At 42.7% G+C, this 17,126-nt stretch overlaps 1 protein-coding gene across 1 annotated transcript in view; it reads left to right on the top strand.

The window, feature by feature from the left end:
* csmd3a (CUB and Sushi multiple domains 3a) overlaps positions 1-17,126 on the top strand; it is a 323,290-nt gene that overhangs the window by 271,755 nt on the left and 34,409 nt on the right. Inside the window, exons 58-59 of the mRNA XM_062985995.1 lie at positions 1,614-1,790; positions 7,454-7,633. Coding sequence (XP_062842065.1) covers positions 1,614-1,790; positions 7,454-7,633 — 357 coding nt within the window. The remainder of the gene's footprint in view (positions 1-1,613; positions 1,791-7,453; positions 7,634-17,126) is intronic.

Below are 17,126 nucleotides of genomic sequence, written 5' to 3' on the forward strand. Positions count from 1 at the left end.
CGACGGACAGACAGGTAGACAGACAGACAGACAGACAGACAGACAGACAGACAGACAGACAGATGGTCTTGTCTCTTAAAACGGTCGTTTCTCAAATCACACTCTGCTCTGCTAATTAGTATGTCTAATTAGTTCACTTGAAATAATAATCAGCAGAAAACATGTCAGTAAAGTGTGAAGTTGTTACCTTTAAAGTTTGTACCTTTCTATCTTTTAAAAACAAGATGTAAAAGTGAATAATAATGCGTTGGTGCTTTGGATAATGGTTACATGGTTAAATAATGGTCAGTTTCTTAAACCTTCACTTTTAACACTTGCTTTGTTTCCTTGAGTGTATTTTGCGTGTGTTGTGGATTAAACTCTTCCTGTGGGAGCGCTAACAAAGACGATCTCACACTGTACGACCAGACTAATCTTGCCAGCTGTGTACTGTCGCGTTATAGTGGTCTCGTAGGACTATTATATGTCACGCCGTATGACACGATGGCAATAAAATCTTGGCCAAAGTCCATGGCAGATCGAGTCATATCATGTTCTCTCCGTGTCATATTATACAACAAAGCAGCAGATACACAAAGCTAGAAAATCACCTTCTGCTGGAGCCATCGATCAGCGCACGCCGGCCACTTACCGATAAAGCGAGGGTATGAAAGGAGGCACGCTCTCGGGATATTACTTAACACCTTATTCATCAAAAAATCAATCAGCAGGAATCCAAAGCAGCTTTAATGCCATTTTAGTTCAGAGTGGGTCAGAGAAAGAAGTTACAGGCTAAAGTACACTATATTGCCAAAAGTTTCTGGACACTGAAAAGGAGAATACAAAAATAATAAAATACACTATAATCAGCATGCTTTATAATCAGTAATAGGTTAATACTAACTGCTTTGGTCAAATGCATCTGCAAATAATCTTACTGTTTATAAACAATGTTATTTTAAAAAATATTTTTTAGGTTTACACTTCAAGAAATATTTTTGGTAAATTACCCTCTACAGTAAATATCAAAAAATCCATAGAATTTTTTTTTTTTTAATCCAAGGAGAAAAACCAGACAGACAGGCAGACAGATAGACAGATAGTTTAGATAGACAGACAGACAGACAGACAGACAGACAGACAGACAGACAGGAGAGACAGACAGATAGACAGGAGAGACAGATAGATTGACAGACAGACAGACAGACAGACAGATAGATGACAGACAGACAGACAGACTAGATAGATACATATACAGACAGACAGATTTGATAGATATATTACATAGATAGATAGACAGACAAAGACTAGATCAGATGTCCAAATAATTCTGACCATATAATGTTAAAAAAAAAGTTGAACTTTAATAATTCAGGGTTTTAGAACCTCCTGCCTCTCACAGAAAATCATGTGTGGATTAATTTCCCTCACAAACATTAAACCAGGTTTTTAAAAGCAGGCGTCCAGCCCTTGATCAATATTTATCCTGACGCCATCATCGGGGTTTAAGAGAAACAAGCATTTGAGGTAATTACACTGTAATTAGCGCCTGACAACGCCGGGCTAGCACAAGTGTTATTATCAACACGCTGCTAATGGGATCCTCGTTTCTTCTTCTCTTTCACCCTGTGTAGCGGTTCAGTGCGGTAACCCCGGCAGTCCTGCTAATGGTCGTGTCTCCAGAGTCAACTCCACCTCCTTCTCTCATTCAGTCGTCTATTCCTGCGCTGATGGTTATCGTCTCTCCGGCACACCCACCCGCGTCTGCCTGCCCAACGCTACCTGGTCGGGCTCCGAACCCAACTGCACCTGTAAGTGTTCATATGATATTACATATTAATCATGACAAATAATTCCATATCATTGTTACACCAAGAGAACGCCCCAGACCAGAAATAGCCAGGATCTGAACAAGATCTAGTCCAAATAAAGCAATCAAGACTTCATCATAGCTAGAAAATCAGTACTTACTTTATAAGACATAATTTTTGTACATAATTACATTTTAATTTGTCTAGGCACTTGTATTTGTATAATTAATTTATTACACCTTTTGTATTGTTGTTGTGGCTAAAACACTTGGATTTACTAATTAAAAGGAGTGTCCTAATATTTTTAACCATATAGTGTGACAGCAACTAACGACTAAATTCTGTTGAGCTGTAAATTCGACCAATCGTATTTACCAGACATTAAAAACAATCGTGTTTTTTAGTGATTTAATTGTTGGGGATTAGAATAGTGTCGAGATCTTTCACCAGATCAGATTAGGTTTAAAAGGTGCCAGATGACTAACAGTGGGGTTGAAGCATAATTAATGAGTCTGCGGCGGACTCCAGCGGTCATGTGCTGCTTATTTTGCATGTAATCACTTTAATAAAAGGTGATTTATTACCGGCCCGGCTCTGAGTAATAGCCGGACGGACTGACACCCGCGCTCTCCGACCAGCGAATGAAGCGAGATTGATGTTGGCACGGAGGCCGATTAATAAAGAGCGCGGCTCGGCTACGGTGAATTTTTAATGGGCCACTTCACTGGCAGTAACGGACATCATATGATGCAGTGCACTTTGTTAGGGGACAAAATGGGAAGATTAATGCCAGACGTTTGACGGGGTGATAAAATATGCGCCGGTGTCACTAATGGACACTGTTTGGCTGCATGAGAACTCAATTAAAGAGTCATGCTGGGGGACGGGGCGCCCTCTGTTGCCCGGAGGTCAACAACACAAATGATTCATTAGGATGGAGGAGGAGGTGCAGGGAAGTTTTTAATTGGGTTTTAAGGGAGGCAGCACATGAATTTAACAGCTGGAAACCAGTAAGAGCTTACTGGGATACTGAGATAATTAGCAGTGAAAGCTTTGTACACTGATGGCACTTACAACAAGGTTTTTTTAAAACTTTGTCTGCCAATTCAATTATAAGAGCATTGTACGCCTGGGCACTGATGTTGGTCAAGAAATCCTTGGTTCATGTTCCAGTTCATTCCAGAGCTGTTCAATGCGATTATTTTAACGCAGTTTAGTCGTAGCCAGTCCCGTGCAGCCTTCTTGACTGGTCAACGGAGGCCACCAGTTAGCTGATAGCAGAGCCGAGATTCAAACCCAAGAGCTCGAGATCCCAGCACCCGAGCGCCCTGTAACCTGTTTCAGCCTCTTTCGAAGTCCTAGATTGATGCTGTGAAGGTACAATTAGTCATTAAAGTTGAATTTTCAGTCTCTGATTGGCCACTTTATGTGTGGGAATTTGTGCCAATTCAATCAAAAGAACATTTGTATGGCTGGGCGCTGATGTTGGTCAATAAAGCCTCGGTTGATGCTCCAGTTTATTAGTGAGGCTGAGGTCAGGGCTCTGTGGATTATTTTTACCTAATTTAGCCATAGCCAATGAGAATCAATCTCTGCCGTCCATGATCAGTTGCAACACCCACCCTTGACTCTTCAACAGAGGCCACAATTGCCCCAGTCAGCTGATAGAGGGGCCGAGATTCAAACCCGAGAGCTCAAGATCCCACCCAATGCCCTGTAACCAGTTTAAGTCTCTTTTGAAATTCTAGATTGATGTTCTAAAGGTACATTAAAGTTGTCACTCTCTGATTGGCCACTTTATCTGTGGGAATTTGTGCTTTTTTCAAAAGAGGATTTGTATGGCTGGGCAGTGATGTTGGTCAATAAAGCCTCGGTTGACGTTCCAGTTCATTCCAGAGCTGTTTAGTGAGGCTGAGGTCAAAGCTCTGTGGATTATTTTCACCCAGTTCAGTCATAGCCAATGGGAATTTATCTCGCCGTGCTGGGATCTCGAGCTCTCTGGTTTGAATCTCGGCTCTGCTTTAGGCTGACTGGGACAATTGTGGCCTCTGTTGACCAGTCAAGGCACCTCTCGAACCCGAGAGCTTGAGATCCCAGCACCCGAGTTTTTAAGTCCTAGATTGATGTTGTAAAGGTACAATCGTAATCATTATTGTCGAATTCTCAGTCTCTGATTGGCCAGGGCATGATTACATCGAGGTTTAAACATGTTCAACTTTTGAACAGGTTTTTTTAATAGTGCGCTAATGAAAGTTTCATCTTACAAATACGTGAATGATGTGATGAGCCGGTACAGACGATATCATTAATGAATGAGCGAGGAGAATACTATCAGGTCATTAGAGAGAGAGAGAGAGAGAGATAGGCTGGAGGAATGACAGATAGAGGAAGAAAAACACAATGGTCCATAGAGGATCCGTCCTGATCTGGTCCTGCCTGCTCGAGTGACTCGGCTACGGAATCTAAATTTCTTTCAGCTTATCTGACCTTCATTACTGAAGCCATTTTAACGTCCATATAATGAAAAGAATTGTCGGCTAAGATACATAGAGTGAAGGTTATATATAGTGGCACGGAATAAATTACATGACCTCCAGTAGCTCATTTACATTTTCACCTCTGATTTGCTCGTTTAAATTCTCGTTCTTTTGAGTCTCCGGTGAGAGCTGCAAAGTGCTCCCATTTAAAGCCAGAACGCACAGTGCAGCAAAATGCGCTGCTGTTGATGCATTTTATGTGCAGATGTGTGTGTTTTTAATACGTTTTAATTTATGGATCGGAGGTGTGATAGCCTCACAAACACAGTGTGTGTTCGTCAAAAGTATTTGGACACCTGACCATGAGCTTGTTGAATTTCAAAAACATGTGAGCTTTTCAGCTATAACAACAGATTTGCTGCTTTGAAGTATGTCTGTGGGAATTTATGCCCATTCAGTCAAAAGAGCATTTGTATGGCTGGGCACTAATGTTCATTTCAAAGCTGTTACGTGTGGAGTTTCTTTACACTGAGCTTTTCTTTAAGGGAACAATCATGCTGAAACAGGAAAGGGCCTTCCCTAAACTGTTGCTGCAAATTTAGAAGCATATAATTTTCCTCATATTATTGATTTATTACACCTGAAACACATTCACTCACTCACTTTCTTAACCGCTTATCCAATCAGGGTCGCGGGGGGGGGGGCTGGAGCCTATCCCAACTTTTCAGTGGGCGCAAGGCACACAGTAACACCCTGGACAGGGCGCCAGTCCATCGCAGGGCAGACACACATACACACACACACACCTATAGGGCAATTCAGTGTCTTCAATTAACCTGACTGCATGTTTTTGGACTGTGGGAGGAAACCGGAGCTCCTGGAGAAAACCCACGCAGACACGGGGAGAACATGCAAACTCCACACTGAAAGGATCGAACCGAGGACCTTCTTGCTGTGAGGCGACAGTGCTACCCACCAAGCCACCGTGCCACCCACCTGAAAGACAGGAATTCAAAAACAGATCAATTGAGGCTTTTTGGACCAACATCAGTGCCCAGCTATACAAAAGCTCTTTTAAATAAATGGGCACAAATTCCCACAGACATACTTCAAACATCTTGTGAGAAGCCTTTTCAGAAGAGTGCCTGTTGTCATAGCCAAAAAAAAAAAGGTCACATCGAGGTCACTCTAATTTAATCACGTTGCCTAACAAGTTCGTGGTCAGGTGTCCAAATACTTTTGGTCCTATAGTGTGGAATATCTGGTCAAGTTCACATCAGTAATCATAAAACACAGACATGCAGCACACAAGTGAGTTCCTGGCTGTGTCCCAAACCAGAATCTATGTTCTACATGGTGTAAATCTATATCATCGATTAGCATCAAACAGATTGTGGTCGCAACCCGGGAGGATTTTGTTCTCACTCACTTGAGTTTATATCTTGCTCTGTGAGAGCAGATTTATTAGCATTGTTTATTAAGTTAAAGGAGCGGTTCTGCAAAACAATTATATTTACGACTGTTCCACCCGCCCCGGTGTTCGGGTGTTTAAAGTTCACTTCTCTGGTTTTGTAATTGAGCTGGGAATCTAATGCACTTATTATTTTGTGCACTGGGCTTTAGGGAAAAAACAGGAAAGGACTTTCAGAAGGAAACAGAAAAGCACCTTCATTTAATATAACTGATTTTATATGGGGGCGGCAAAGTGGTTCACAGTGCACTGCCGCCTGACGCCTCACAGCAAGAAGGTCCTGGGTTCGATCCCCAGGCGGGGCGGTCCGGGTCCTTTCAGTGTGGAGTTTGCATGTTCTCCCTGTGTCTGTAGGGGTTTCCTCCGGGAGCTCCGGTTTCCTCCCACAGTCCAAAAACATGCAGTCAGATTAATTGGAGACACTGAATTGCCCTATAGGTGTATGTGTGTGTGTGTGTGTGTGTGTATACATGTATACACATTTAGTGGTTTCTGAATACTTCAATTTAAAAGTGGGACTGTAGGAACATCATGCTCAACTCTGCAACTTCAATATTTTGCTGAACTTTCCCTCTAACAGATGCATAACTTGACATGATTGCAAATTTATTTGAGTTATTTGGTTCGCCAGTGTTTGTTCTCAGGTCTGCCCAAAATACATATACAGCGGTACCTTGAAACTTAACGTCAGTTGGTTCTGGGAGTGGCGTTGAGTTTAAAAGACGTTGAGTTTCAAGGTATTTCTTCCCATAAGGATGTTTGGGAAACCTGTTAATGCGTTCCATGTTCCAGTGGAACTGCATACAGTATATTTTAGGCTAATGTTAAATAACGGGGTTGTTTTTAACATTTATACACTGAAAAAAACACTGAAATACAATAACTATGCACTTTAGCTTAACTTTTTTATTGTTTCATTATGCTTCTTAATCGTGGAGATGCTTGATCCTGGAATACTGTATTCCGTTCAGTACCGGCGCATTCACATGAGAAGCGGCAAAACCGCTTGTGTGCTGCTGTGCCATTATTTCCTATTGAGAGTGACGGTGCACAAAGCTTAACGTGACATTGTACTAAAACAATGAGCGAGGAATTTCATTAGTGGAGAGAACTTATGAGCAGTAATAATGAAGGGCAGTGATAGCTCAGTGGTTAAGATACTGGACTAGTAATCAGAAGGTTGCCGGTTCAAGCCCCACCACCGCCAAGTTGCCACTGTTGGGCCCCTGAGCAAGGCCCTTAACCCTTAACAAAATTCTGTTCAGTCAAAACTGTAAGTCGCTTTGGATAAAAGCGTCTGCTGAAAATGTACATTTTAACGATAAACATTTTAGACTCTGGGAGAAGCTGATTTTCACAATTTCTCAGAACCTCGAGCTGTAACACAAGTTTAAAAGTGAAACAGGGAGGAAAAGCCAGATAAACACAGATACATGTGGAGCTGTAACACTGGATCTGATGCTTATTCCACACAAATGCAGATTCATCTCATATTCACACTGATGATGTTTTATCGCACCGCTCAAGCGGAGCAAAGATTTAGAGTTTAGAGGACGTTGATATACTTTAACATAAACCCCTTAAATTAGTTTCATACATAAAAGCTAAACAGATTCCCACAAGTACCCCAGCAATGACCTTTATTTAGTCAATGAAAAAATGTCAGCCTTTCAGTTTTCATTGATTTGCTCTATCATTTTATCCTTGTTCAACAGTGATTAGCTGTGGTGATCCAGGCGTCCCGGCCAACGGGCTGCGCTTTGGCGAGGCCTTCACTGTTGGCCAGAATGTCAGCTATGCGTGCCAGCCAGGTTTCCTGATGGAGAATGCCAGCAGCAGCACCCGCACCTGCACCCACAATGGAACTTGGAGTGGCACCTTACCCACCTGCCAAGGTAGGGTAATTAAAAGGCAGAATGAAATTACAGCTCTGATGCCGGCTATTAAATAATGTTAATGAACAGCGTCTGTGATGTTCTGTTGTCTAGCGTACTGAACGTTCTAATGTCGGTATAGCTCGGATTTCTATTATATACTGTGTAAAGCTCTAAGACCTCCGATCTGGGGCGTTCTGATGCCTATTGTGTATAAACATCTAACAGCTATTGTGTAAGAAGCTTGACGCCTACCTGATAATCATCACTGCTGTTCTAAAATTGTGTATTTTAGTCTAATTCATCTGATAGCTCTGAAGCTCACTGTCTGTGTAGATCTGATGCCTGTCAGTTCAAGCTTGATGCCTTTCATCCATAGTGTTTTGGTGCTGATTGTTTATTCAGATCTTTGTCTTTGTTATTTTGTTGCCTGCTTGAGCTTTTAATGTGAGCTAACACTAGTGAAAAAATACATTTTAATAATCTAGACAGATAGATCATGCAAGTTTGAACAGACCTGGTCAAATTCTATGTTCAAATTCATATTTGTTTTTAATTTTCTAAGCAAAAATGCACATACCCCAAAGTTACATTACGACTTATAGTCATTTTTACTGCGTTCCTTCTGCAGCAGCAGTGTAGAAGTGAGTTGAGCATTTTGTCCTGTGCTTTCATAATGCGTGTTGCATTTTTCCTGCTCTAATTTATCCTTCTGCTGGATTTAAGCAGATTTTCTCTGACGTGAACGCTTACACCTCTTTAAAAGTGCCAAATCAGCTGGGCTTAAATTCGGGGCATTATATGAGCGCAGCGTGGCTTGAAAAATCAAAAAGTCATCAAGGAGCAAGAGTTCCTTCCTGTTTTGCAGCACTCCTACTTTAAAAGCACAAGGTGTTTAACTTCTGTGTGGTGAAAGATTAAGATATCAAGCTACTACAGAAATCGATGGTGAAGAATGATTTTGGACAGAATGTGAATTAGATTGGGTACAAGGTTTATCCAGGGTAGCAATACATCTTTGTAGGGCCTGTTCAGAATATTTAAAAAACGCCTCTATGCAGTTTACATCCAGCACGAGTTCTCTGAAAATATGCTAAGAAGTAGCCCATGCCAGCAGAAAAACAGAACAAATTTAATCCGGAATCATGGTTTGCCAGACAGAGGAGCTGGCAAATCTGAGAGCGAGAAACCGTGATATATAGAAGAACTTCCACCTGGAGCGAATTGATTATTGTCAATTAAAAAGAATTTAAAAAAGAAAATCAATCATTTGCACCTCCGTACCCCCTCTGTCAGCCAAAGTGGCAATGATGAGCCACGTTACTGCTTGCTCTGATCGCACAGCCTTCAAACCCAGAATCTGCTTTGATTAATACTGAAGGCAAACCTCAATTACATAAATCAGGTTTACGTTCCAGTTGGGCCATTTGCTGCTGCCAGAGCTCTGAGTGGTTTGTAATATACAGTGGAATATACAGCCTTGTTTTGCATGAACTGACCTTCCCCATCTTGATCTTACTGTAAATTATAAGTTGTCTCTAATTCCTAACAAACTTTACCTGCTAATAAAGGAGTGAGGAATTCTCTGGTGGCGGAGGCTGGAGTGCCGAGAGTCGTGTTTACTGATTGTAAGATTGGATCGTGGTATTAACATGAGAATAAATCAACACTGCGGCTGCATATTTGAATACAGAAATATTTGTGTAGCCGGTTATCACGCCTGGTCATCATATTAGTCACAAATTACATCTGCTCGAGCACAAAGAGGCTTTATTTGTTTATTACAGTATATCTGAATGTGTAGAGGTGTAGGAATTTAAAATGGAACTAATAATGAAGATCTTTTGAAACGGGGCGGGTCACACCTCGCTATCGAAGCGCAAGGTGAAGCTCAGAACCTGCAGAAAAGAACAGAAGAACCCACATGCAAGATAGAACAATACTGTGGCTAAAAACATCAACAAAAAGAGATAATCACAAATAAATCAGGTGGACGAAATACCAGAAACAAGGTGCACAAAAAAAATCAGCAACCCGCAACTAAGAAAATGGATAAAACAGCGATAGAGCAGAAATGAGAATTGGTGGTCACAATATGACAGGGCTGCTTCGAAGGGAAAGATAGGGAACCCTCAGAAACAGCTGGGACCGGCAACACATGAGCGACACCCCATCCCCACCAAGTGGCACTCGAACTCAAACATAACATGGATTTACAGACAGGGTCTGCTTCGGAAACAGAACATCATGCCGCCTCTGGAGCAAGCCACTCTACCAGGGCGTATCCGTCATGAAGCCCTAAATGCCATGACCTTGGGTGAGTTCCACCTGGAGCAAAATAATGCTCATGGTGAGCATAGGTGATCATCAATTACCATAAACTGACCCGTCAGTCATCTGCACCTCTCTCTAGTCATCTGCTGGCCAAAATGGCAATGCAGAAGGGCACGACTCCTAACGTGGCTCACTGCTGAAATACTTCAGCAGCCACTATGTTTTGTAGATTACCTTTTTTATGTATTTATTATATATTCAGTAGCATAATCCAAAAACTGAGTAGCCTCTATGCCACAACAGCTTCCAATAAGGAGGTTTAAGACTAGCATAGGCTTCCACAGTGACCCGCCACAGCCCATCACCAAATCTTTGCCAAGTTTAAAAACTAAGTATCTTCAATCAATGCCATCTTTATGCTTTATGTTAGATGGACAGAACCATTTTAGGCACGCGCCCCCCTTCGTGTGCTAAGTACAACTTGCGCCCCCCCCCCCCCCCGGTAAGCCACTCGCGCCCCCACAGACAAGTACCCTGGGTGGGCGTGCCCCACAGGTTGAAAACTCCTGCTCTAGAGAACAGACATCGGTGTGGCAGTAGTGATGGGGAGGTGATGGGACACAAAACAATGTGATATTAAGTAGCTTAAAAATATTATATAACGCCATTTAAAAGCTTATTGTAACTAAATCACAAATAATTTAACTAAATGAACATTAACTTTATATAAAACCAACCCTGAAATCCTCAGCAGACACATATAAACCGATCATGCGGTTCATTTCAGTACAGCTGGTAAGAAATCCCAGAAGTGGAGTGAACAAAGCATGCTTGTAGTGTTGTTAAAAGTGCTTAATGTTAGTTCAGGAGTCGTACAACAGAAAGTGAACAGATTTTCCTCCTACCAGCTTTAACCTGAGCTCTGGTGTGTTTACCGGGTCAGTTTAAAGAGGTGCTTTATATTAGCATGACTGTTAAGAAATAGTTGTAATAAACTGCACAAGTACTGAATAAAATTCTCATTAAAGTCATTAAACCAGTGGAAATCAAATCTTCAGTTTTGTCCCCAACACCTCACAGTTATGCACCGTGTTTAAACTAAATAACTTTTTCATTCTGGTCAAGGTCATAGTGGGTCCAGGGACCTCCAAAAACACTGTAATTACTGTAATTACTACTGATATTAATAGGGTGGCTCAGTCCTGGGTTCGATCCCCAGGTGGGGTCCTTTCTGTGTGGAGTTTGCATGTTCTCCCCGTGTCTGTGTGGGTTTCCTCTGATATTAGTAATGTGTTCCTCCAAACTGATATTAGTAATGTGTTCCTCCAAACTGATATTAGTAATGTGTTCTTCCAAACTGATATTAGTAATGTATTCTTGAATCGAGGTTGCTTGAGGTCAAATACAGTCGTAAACTGGATGCTAAGGTGGCACGGCAGTCTAATGTACCATCCTGTCACCTATCAGAGTTAGAGTTCGAGTCTTAGTGGTGCTACTGGTCTGGTGGGGCGCTGTACAGACACGTTATTGCTGGCAAATGAGCCAAAACATTAGGGCCACTGTGTTACTGTATTACCAGCTGATTCTTCAACTTCTGTACGTTGGATCATTCTGCTGCCATCTTTTCTACAACTAAAGCCTTGCAGTGGATAGGTGCCCAATGGATTGGTGCCCTGTCCATGTCCCATGTTTCTGGGCAGCATCCACACAACCTGCTGCTTTACTGTGCCAGTCTTCAATGTTAGTGGAAAATTCAAGGTCGTTTACTGCTGGCGTATCTGGTAAAGTGGGTGCTGCAAAGCAGGTTCAATTTTTACTTCCAGTCATGTGTTCCTTATGGCTTCCACCTTCCTTGTGCCCAGTGTTTTGGAGGTCACTGATCTTGACCAAGATGAAATGGTTATTACAATGGTTATTCAGTTATATAAAATCTTCTCTGTATAGTTTTGTATAGTTTTTCCTCTTCTGCTGTCCGTCACTGCAGAAGGAATGACTAAGGGTCGACACTGTCTACCGACCTGTCATTGATAAGACACTTAGCTTGAGGGGTACATCCTGCACCTGATGTCCTCTCAAACTCATTCTGAGAGACACATTTTAGTCCCCGTTCATCTCCCGGCCTGCCTATTCCTATCAATTAAACCACCCAACACCTGGTACGGACCCCCTGGGATCCGAGAGCGAGCAGAAATGTAGAGCGTCCCTTAAGACGACTTTGGGAAACACTATGCTAGACAAAAATGGAACAGACAAGGACAGAACAATCCCGTTTCTTTTTCTTTATATATTTTCTTCCTCGTCTCTCCTTAAACCTGGTGGCATAAATAGCTCAGAAGAGGAATAATACATTTTCTTTACATTTCCCAGAAAGCCAGAGGAGAAATTCTAACACTTGCTTCCATGCCAGATGATTTACATACATCTCATGTGCTCTGGGCTAAAGGCAGACACTTTCACTGGTGTAAGATCCCAGCTCAGTCGAGCAGCCGGCCTATGGGATTAAGTGTTTAGAGACATGCTACGTGTGCTACATGTTAAGTAGCTGCCACTGCCGCTGCCGCTGCCCCTGCCACATACACACACTCATTTAGCCCAGAATAGTCTGCTCTCTACATGCCCAGTATCACAGTGCCAGCGGTGTTCTCTAACAAGGTGTGTGCAGCTGTGCAAAGTCTTTGCAAAAACAGGCTCTGAACAGCAGTAAAATCCAGCACGGCTTCACCTACAGGTAATTAAAACCCACTCCTTTTAACATCCATACCTTCCAAATACCTGCGACTGTGTTTGACATTAAACTTAAACTGAGGAATCTTGTGTAAGCAGTAACTGCCTGCCCTGGTATGAATGGAAACAAAGTGTAAAACGTGATGTTAAAATTCTAATGAGGGCAGTTGTAGCCTAGTGGTTAGGGTACTGGACTAGTAATTGAAAGGTCGCTGGTTTAAGCCCCACCATGGCCAGGTTACCACTGTTGGGCCCTTGAGCAAGGCCCTTAACCTTTAACGCTTAGACAATATACACTATAGTGCCAAAAGTATTCGCTCGTCTGCCTTTACACACATATGAACTTGAGTGACTCCCATTCTTAATCCATAGGGTTTAATATGATGTCGGCCCACCCTTTGCAGCTATAACAGCTTCAACTCTTCTGGGAAGGCTTTCCACAAGGTTTAGGAGTGTGTATATGGGAATTTTTGACCATTCTTCCAGAAGCACATTTGTGAGGTCAGACACTGATGTTGGACGAGAAGGCCTGGCTCACAGTCTCCTCTCTAATTCATCCCAAAGGTGTTCTATCAGGTTGAGGTCAGGACTCTGTGCAAGCCAGTCAAGTTCTTCCACACTCACTCATCCACGTCTTTATGGACCTTGCTTTGTGCACTGGTGCGCAGTCATGTTGGAACAGGAAGGGCCCATCCCCAAACTGTTCCCACAAAGTTGAGAGCATGAAATTGTCCAAAATCTCCTGGTGTGCTGAAGCATTAAGAGTTCCTCTCACTGGAACTAAGGGGCCGAGCCCAACTCCTAAAAGATACCCTCACACCATAAACACCCCCCCTCCCCTTCACCAAACTTTACACTCGGCACAATACAGTCAGACAAGTACCGTTCTCCTAAAGATCAATAAATTAATTAATTAACATCCATAACACAAAGAAAGCAACAGCTCCAACGTCAGTAGGTACTCCCTAACCATCAGAATCAAAGTTTTAGAAATTGGCTTACCGTTAGATTCCACCTCTCTAAAGTGTTTTAAAGCACCGGCGCTCTTTTTAAATATCCACTTTGCTCCAATTTATTTGGCTTGTACACTCTATGGTCAGCATTTAAAAAAATATCTGAGCATGAGCTTGTTAAACATCCCAATTAAAATCTACAATGGTTTTTCAAAAAGTTTCTGCACTTTTTTAACTCTTATTTATTAAAAATTTCAAAAACAAACTCCATCACTTTTCTACATAAGCACCTTCCGGTGCATTTTCCCAGCGTCGTACCAACTTTTTAATGCTGTCAGCAAAAAATGTTTTTGGTTGAGCGAGTAGCTACTGATGCGCTGCTGCTTTCACAGCAGCATCACATGAAAATCTTCTTCCCCTTAAAGCTTCTTTGAGCATCCAAAAAGGTGGAAATCAGATGGAGCTGAATCTGGACTATAAGCGTCTCTCAGACATAACCGATTACTACTCCTCCCACCCTCACCTCTTATAACCAAAATATAAAAGTGTGGAAACTTTTTGAAGATCCCTCGTATATGCACCCCTCCCCATTTGCATTTACAACAGCTTTAACTCTTTTGGGAAGCATGTCTGTGGAATCGATACCCATTTCAGTTAAAAGGCTTCCCAAAGGTGTTTAATAGGGTTGAGGTCTGAGCCTTGTGGAGGCCACTGGATTATCTCCTCAGCAAACCTGTCAAACTATGTCCTAATGGATCTGATGGTTCCACTTTAAATGATGGATTTTTGTTAAATAAATGACGTGTATTAACAGTTTACAGATTAAATATTTTAGATGGATGAACATATTAACATCATGACAGAGGTTCTAGTGGGTTCAGGGGAATTGATGAGGGCGAGTTGACAAGGCCGCCTTGGAAAGAAGACTGGAAGGGATCATTTGAAGTCTGAAATTACCCACTTTGAAATTCTTTGACCCAAATGTTCACAGTTCAGGTTTTTCCTGCCACTGTGTAATGTTTACTGATGATTTATTGCTATAAGATAAAGGCTTAGACAGAGATAAATGTATCTTCTGATGATGGATCTTCTGTCGTCTCTGTAAAGCCAGAGATCACAAGCTGAGCTGCTGGATCTGAGCATCCCAGAGTCTCCAGATCAGCCGTACAACTTTACACTTTCACGTGTTCAGCGCTCCACCAAACACAGCTTTGTTTACCACAGTTGTCCATCTTAAATTGCCGTAAGGGGAGTGATGGGAAATGCTGTGGCGTACAGAGATATGCAATTACATCTTGAAGTGAGGCTGATGTGGCGAAACCTCACTCACAGACGTGTTAAACAGGCCATGGCTGTTTAAAATGAGCAGCGTGTAGAGGACTGTTGTGATTCACATTTTTTTATTTTTTCACCGGGACACTTTCCGTCAAAACAACTCATGATTTATTCATCCCCGCTCAAACCCAGCTGCTACCCACGGCTTGTCGTTTTCTTATTTCTTCAACTGTATTAAAATATCTGTGGACTTGTTTGGTCTCGTCTCATTCTCCTCTAGTTTTCGGAATGGAATTTGAGATTTGAAATGCCGTTCTGACTCCACACATGCTGACCGGCTGTAATTGGTTTTGGCAGTAACAGAGCTGTTAGCATTTTGTTGAGCATTTCATTTTTTTTTATTGTTAATCACAGCTTTTTATGGGTAAGGACGGAACAAACTTAGACACTCTGACTGTGGTGTGGATGGATGGATGGATGGATGGATGGATGGACGGACGGACGGACAGAAAGGCAGGCAGGCAGACAGACAGACAGAGAGGTAGATAGATGGACGGACGGACGGACGGGCGGACGGACGGACGGACGGGCGGACGGACGGACGGACGGACGGACGGACGGACGGACAGACAGACAGACAGACAGACAGACAGACAGACAGACAGACAGACAGACAGACAGACAGACAGATACAGTGTATCACAAAAGTGAGTACACCCCTCACATTTCTGCAAATATTTTATTATATCTTTTCATGGGACAACACTATAGAAATAAAACTTGGATATAACTTAGAGTAGTCAGTGTACAACTTGTATAGCAGTGTAGATTTACTGTCTTCTGAAAATAACTCAACACACAGCCATTAATGTCTAAATGGCTGGCAACATAAGTGAGTACACCCCACAGTGAACATGTCCAAATTGTGCCCAAAGTGTCAATATTTTGTGTGACCACCATTATTATCCAGCACTGCCTTAACCCTCCTGGGCATGGAATTCACCAGAGCTGCACAGGCTGCTACTGGAATCCTCTTCCACTCCTCCATGATGACATCACGGAGCTGGTGGATGTTAGACACCTTGAACTCCTCCACCTTCCACTTGAGGATGCGCCACAGGTGCTCAATTGGGTTTAGTCCATCACCTTTACCTTCAGCTTCCTCAGCAAGGCAGTTGTCATCTTGGAGCTTGTGTTTGGGGTCGTTATCCTGTTGGAAAACTGCCATGAGGCCCAGTTTTCGAAGGGAGGGGATCATGCTCTGTTTCAGAATGTCACAGTACATGTTGGAATTCATGTTTCCCTCAATGAACTGCAGCTCCCCAGTGCCAGCAACACTCATGCAGCCCAAGACCATGATGCTACCACCACCATGCTTGACTGTAGGCAAGATACAGTTGTCTTGGTACTTCTCACCAGGGTGCCGCCACACATGCTGGACACCATCTGAGCCAAACAAGTTTATCTTGGTCTCGTCAGACCACAGGGCATTCCAGTAATCCATGTTCTTGGACTGCTTGTCTTCAGCAAACTGTTTGCGGGCTTTCTTGTGCGTCAGCTTCCTTCTGGGATGACGACCATGCAGACCGAGTTGCTGCAGTATGTTGCGTATGGTCTGAGCACTGACAGGCTGACCTCCCACATCTTCAACCTCTGCAGCAATGCTGGCAGCACTCATGTGTCTATTTTTTAAAGCCAACCTCTGGATATGACGCCGAACACGTGGACTCAACTTCGAGGGTCGACCCTGGCGAAGCCTGTTCCGAGTGGAACCTGTCCTGGAAAACCGCTGTATGACCTTGGCCACCATGCTGTAGCTCAGTTTCAGGGTGTTAGCAATCTTCTTATAGCCCAGGCCATCTTTGTGGAGAGCAACAATTCTATTTCTCACATCCTCAGAGAGTTCTTTGCCATGAGGTGCCATGTTGAATATCCAGTGGCCAGTATGAGAGAATTGTACCCAAAACACCAAATTTAACAGCCCTGCTCCCCATTTACACCTGGGACCTTGACACATGACACCAGGGAGGGACAACGACACATTTGGGCACAATTTGGACATGTTCACTGTGGGGTGTACTCACTTATGTTGCCAGCTATTTAGACATTAATGGCTGCGTGTTGAGTTATTTTCAGAAGACAGTAAATCTACACTGCTATACAAGTTGTACACTGACTACTCTAAGTTATATCCAAGTTTCATGTCTATAGTGTTGTCCCATGAAAAGATATAATGAAATATTTGCAGAAATGTGAGGGGTGTACTCACTTTTGTGATACACTGTAGA

This window comes from Trichomycterus rosablanca, chromosome 23 (assembly GCF_030014385.1).
Source record: "Trichomycterus rosablanca isolate fTriRos1 chromosome 23, fTriRos1.hap1, whole genome shotgun sequence".
NCBI classification, from domain to species: domain Eukaryota; kingdom Metazoa; phylum Chordata; class Actinopteri; order Siluriformes; family Trichomycteridae; genus Trichomycterus; species Trichomycterus rosablanca.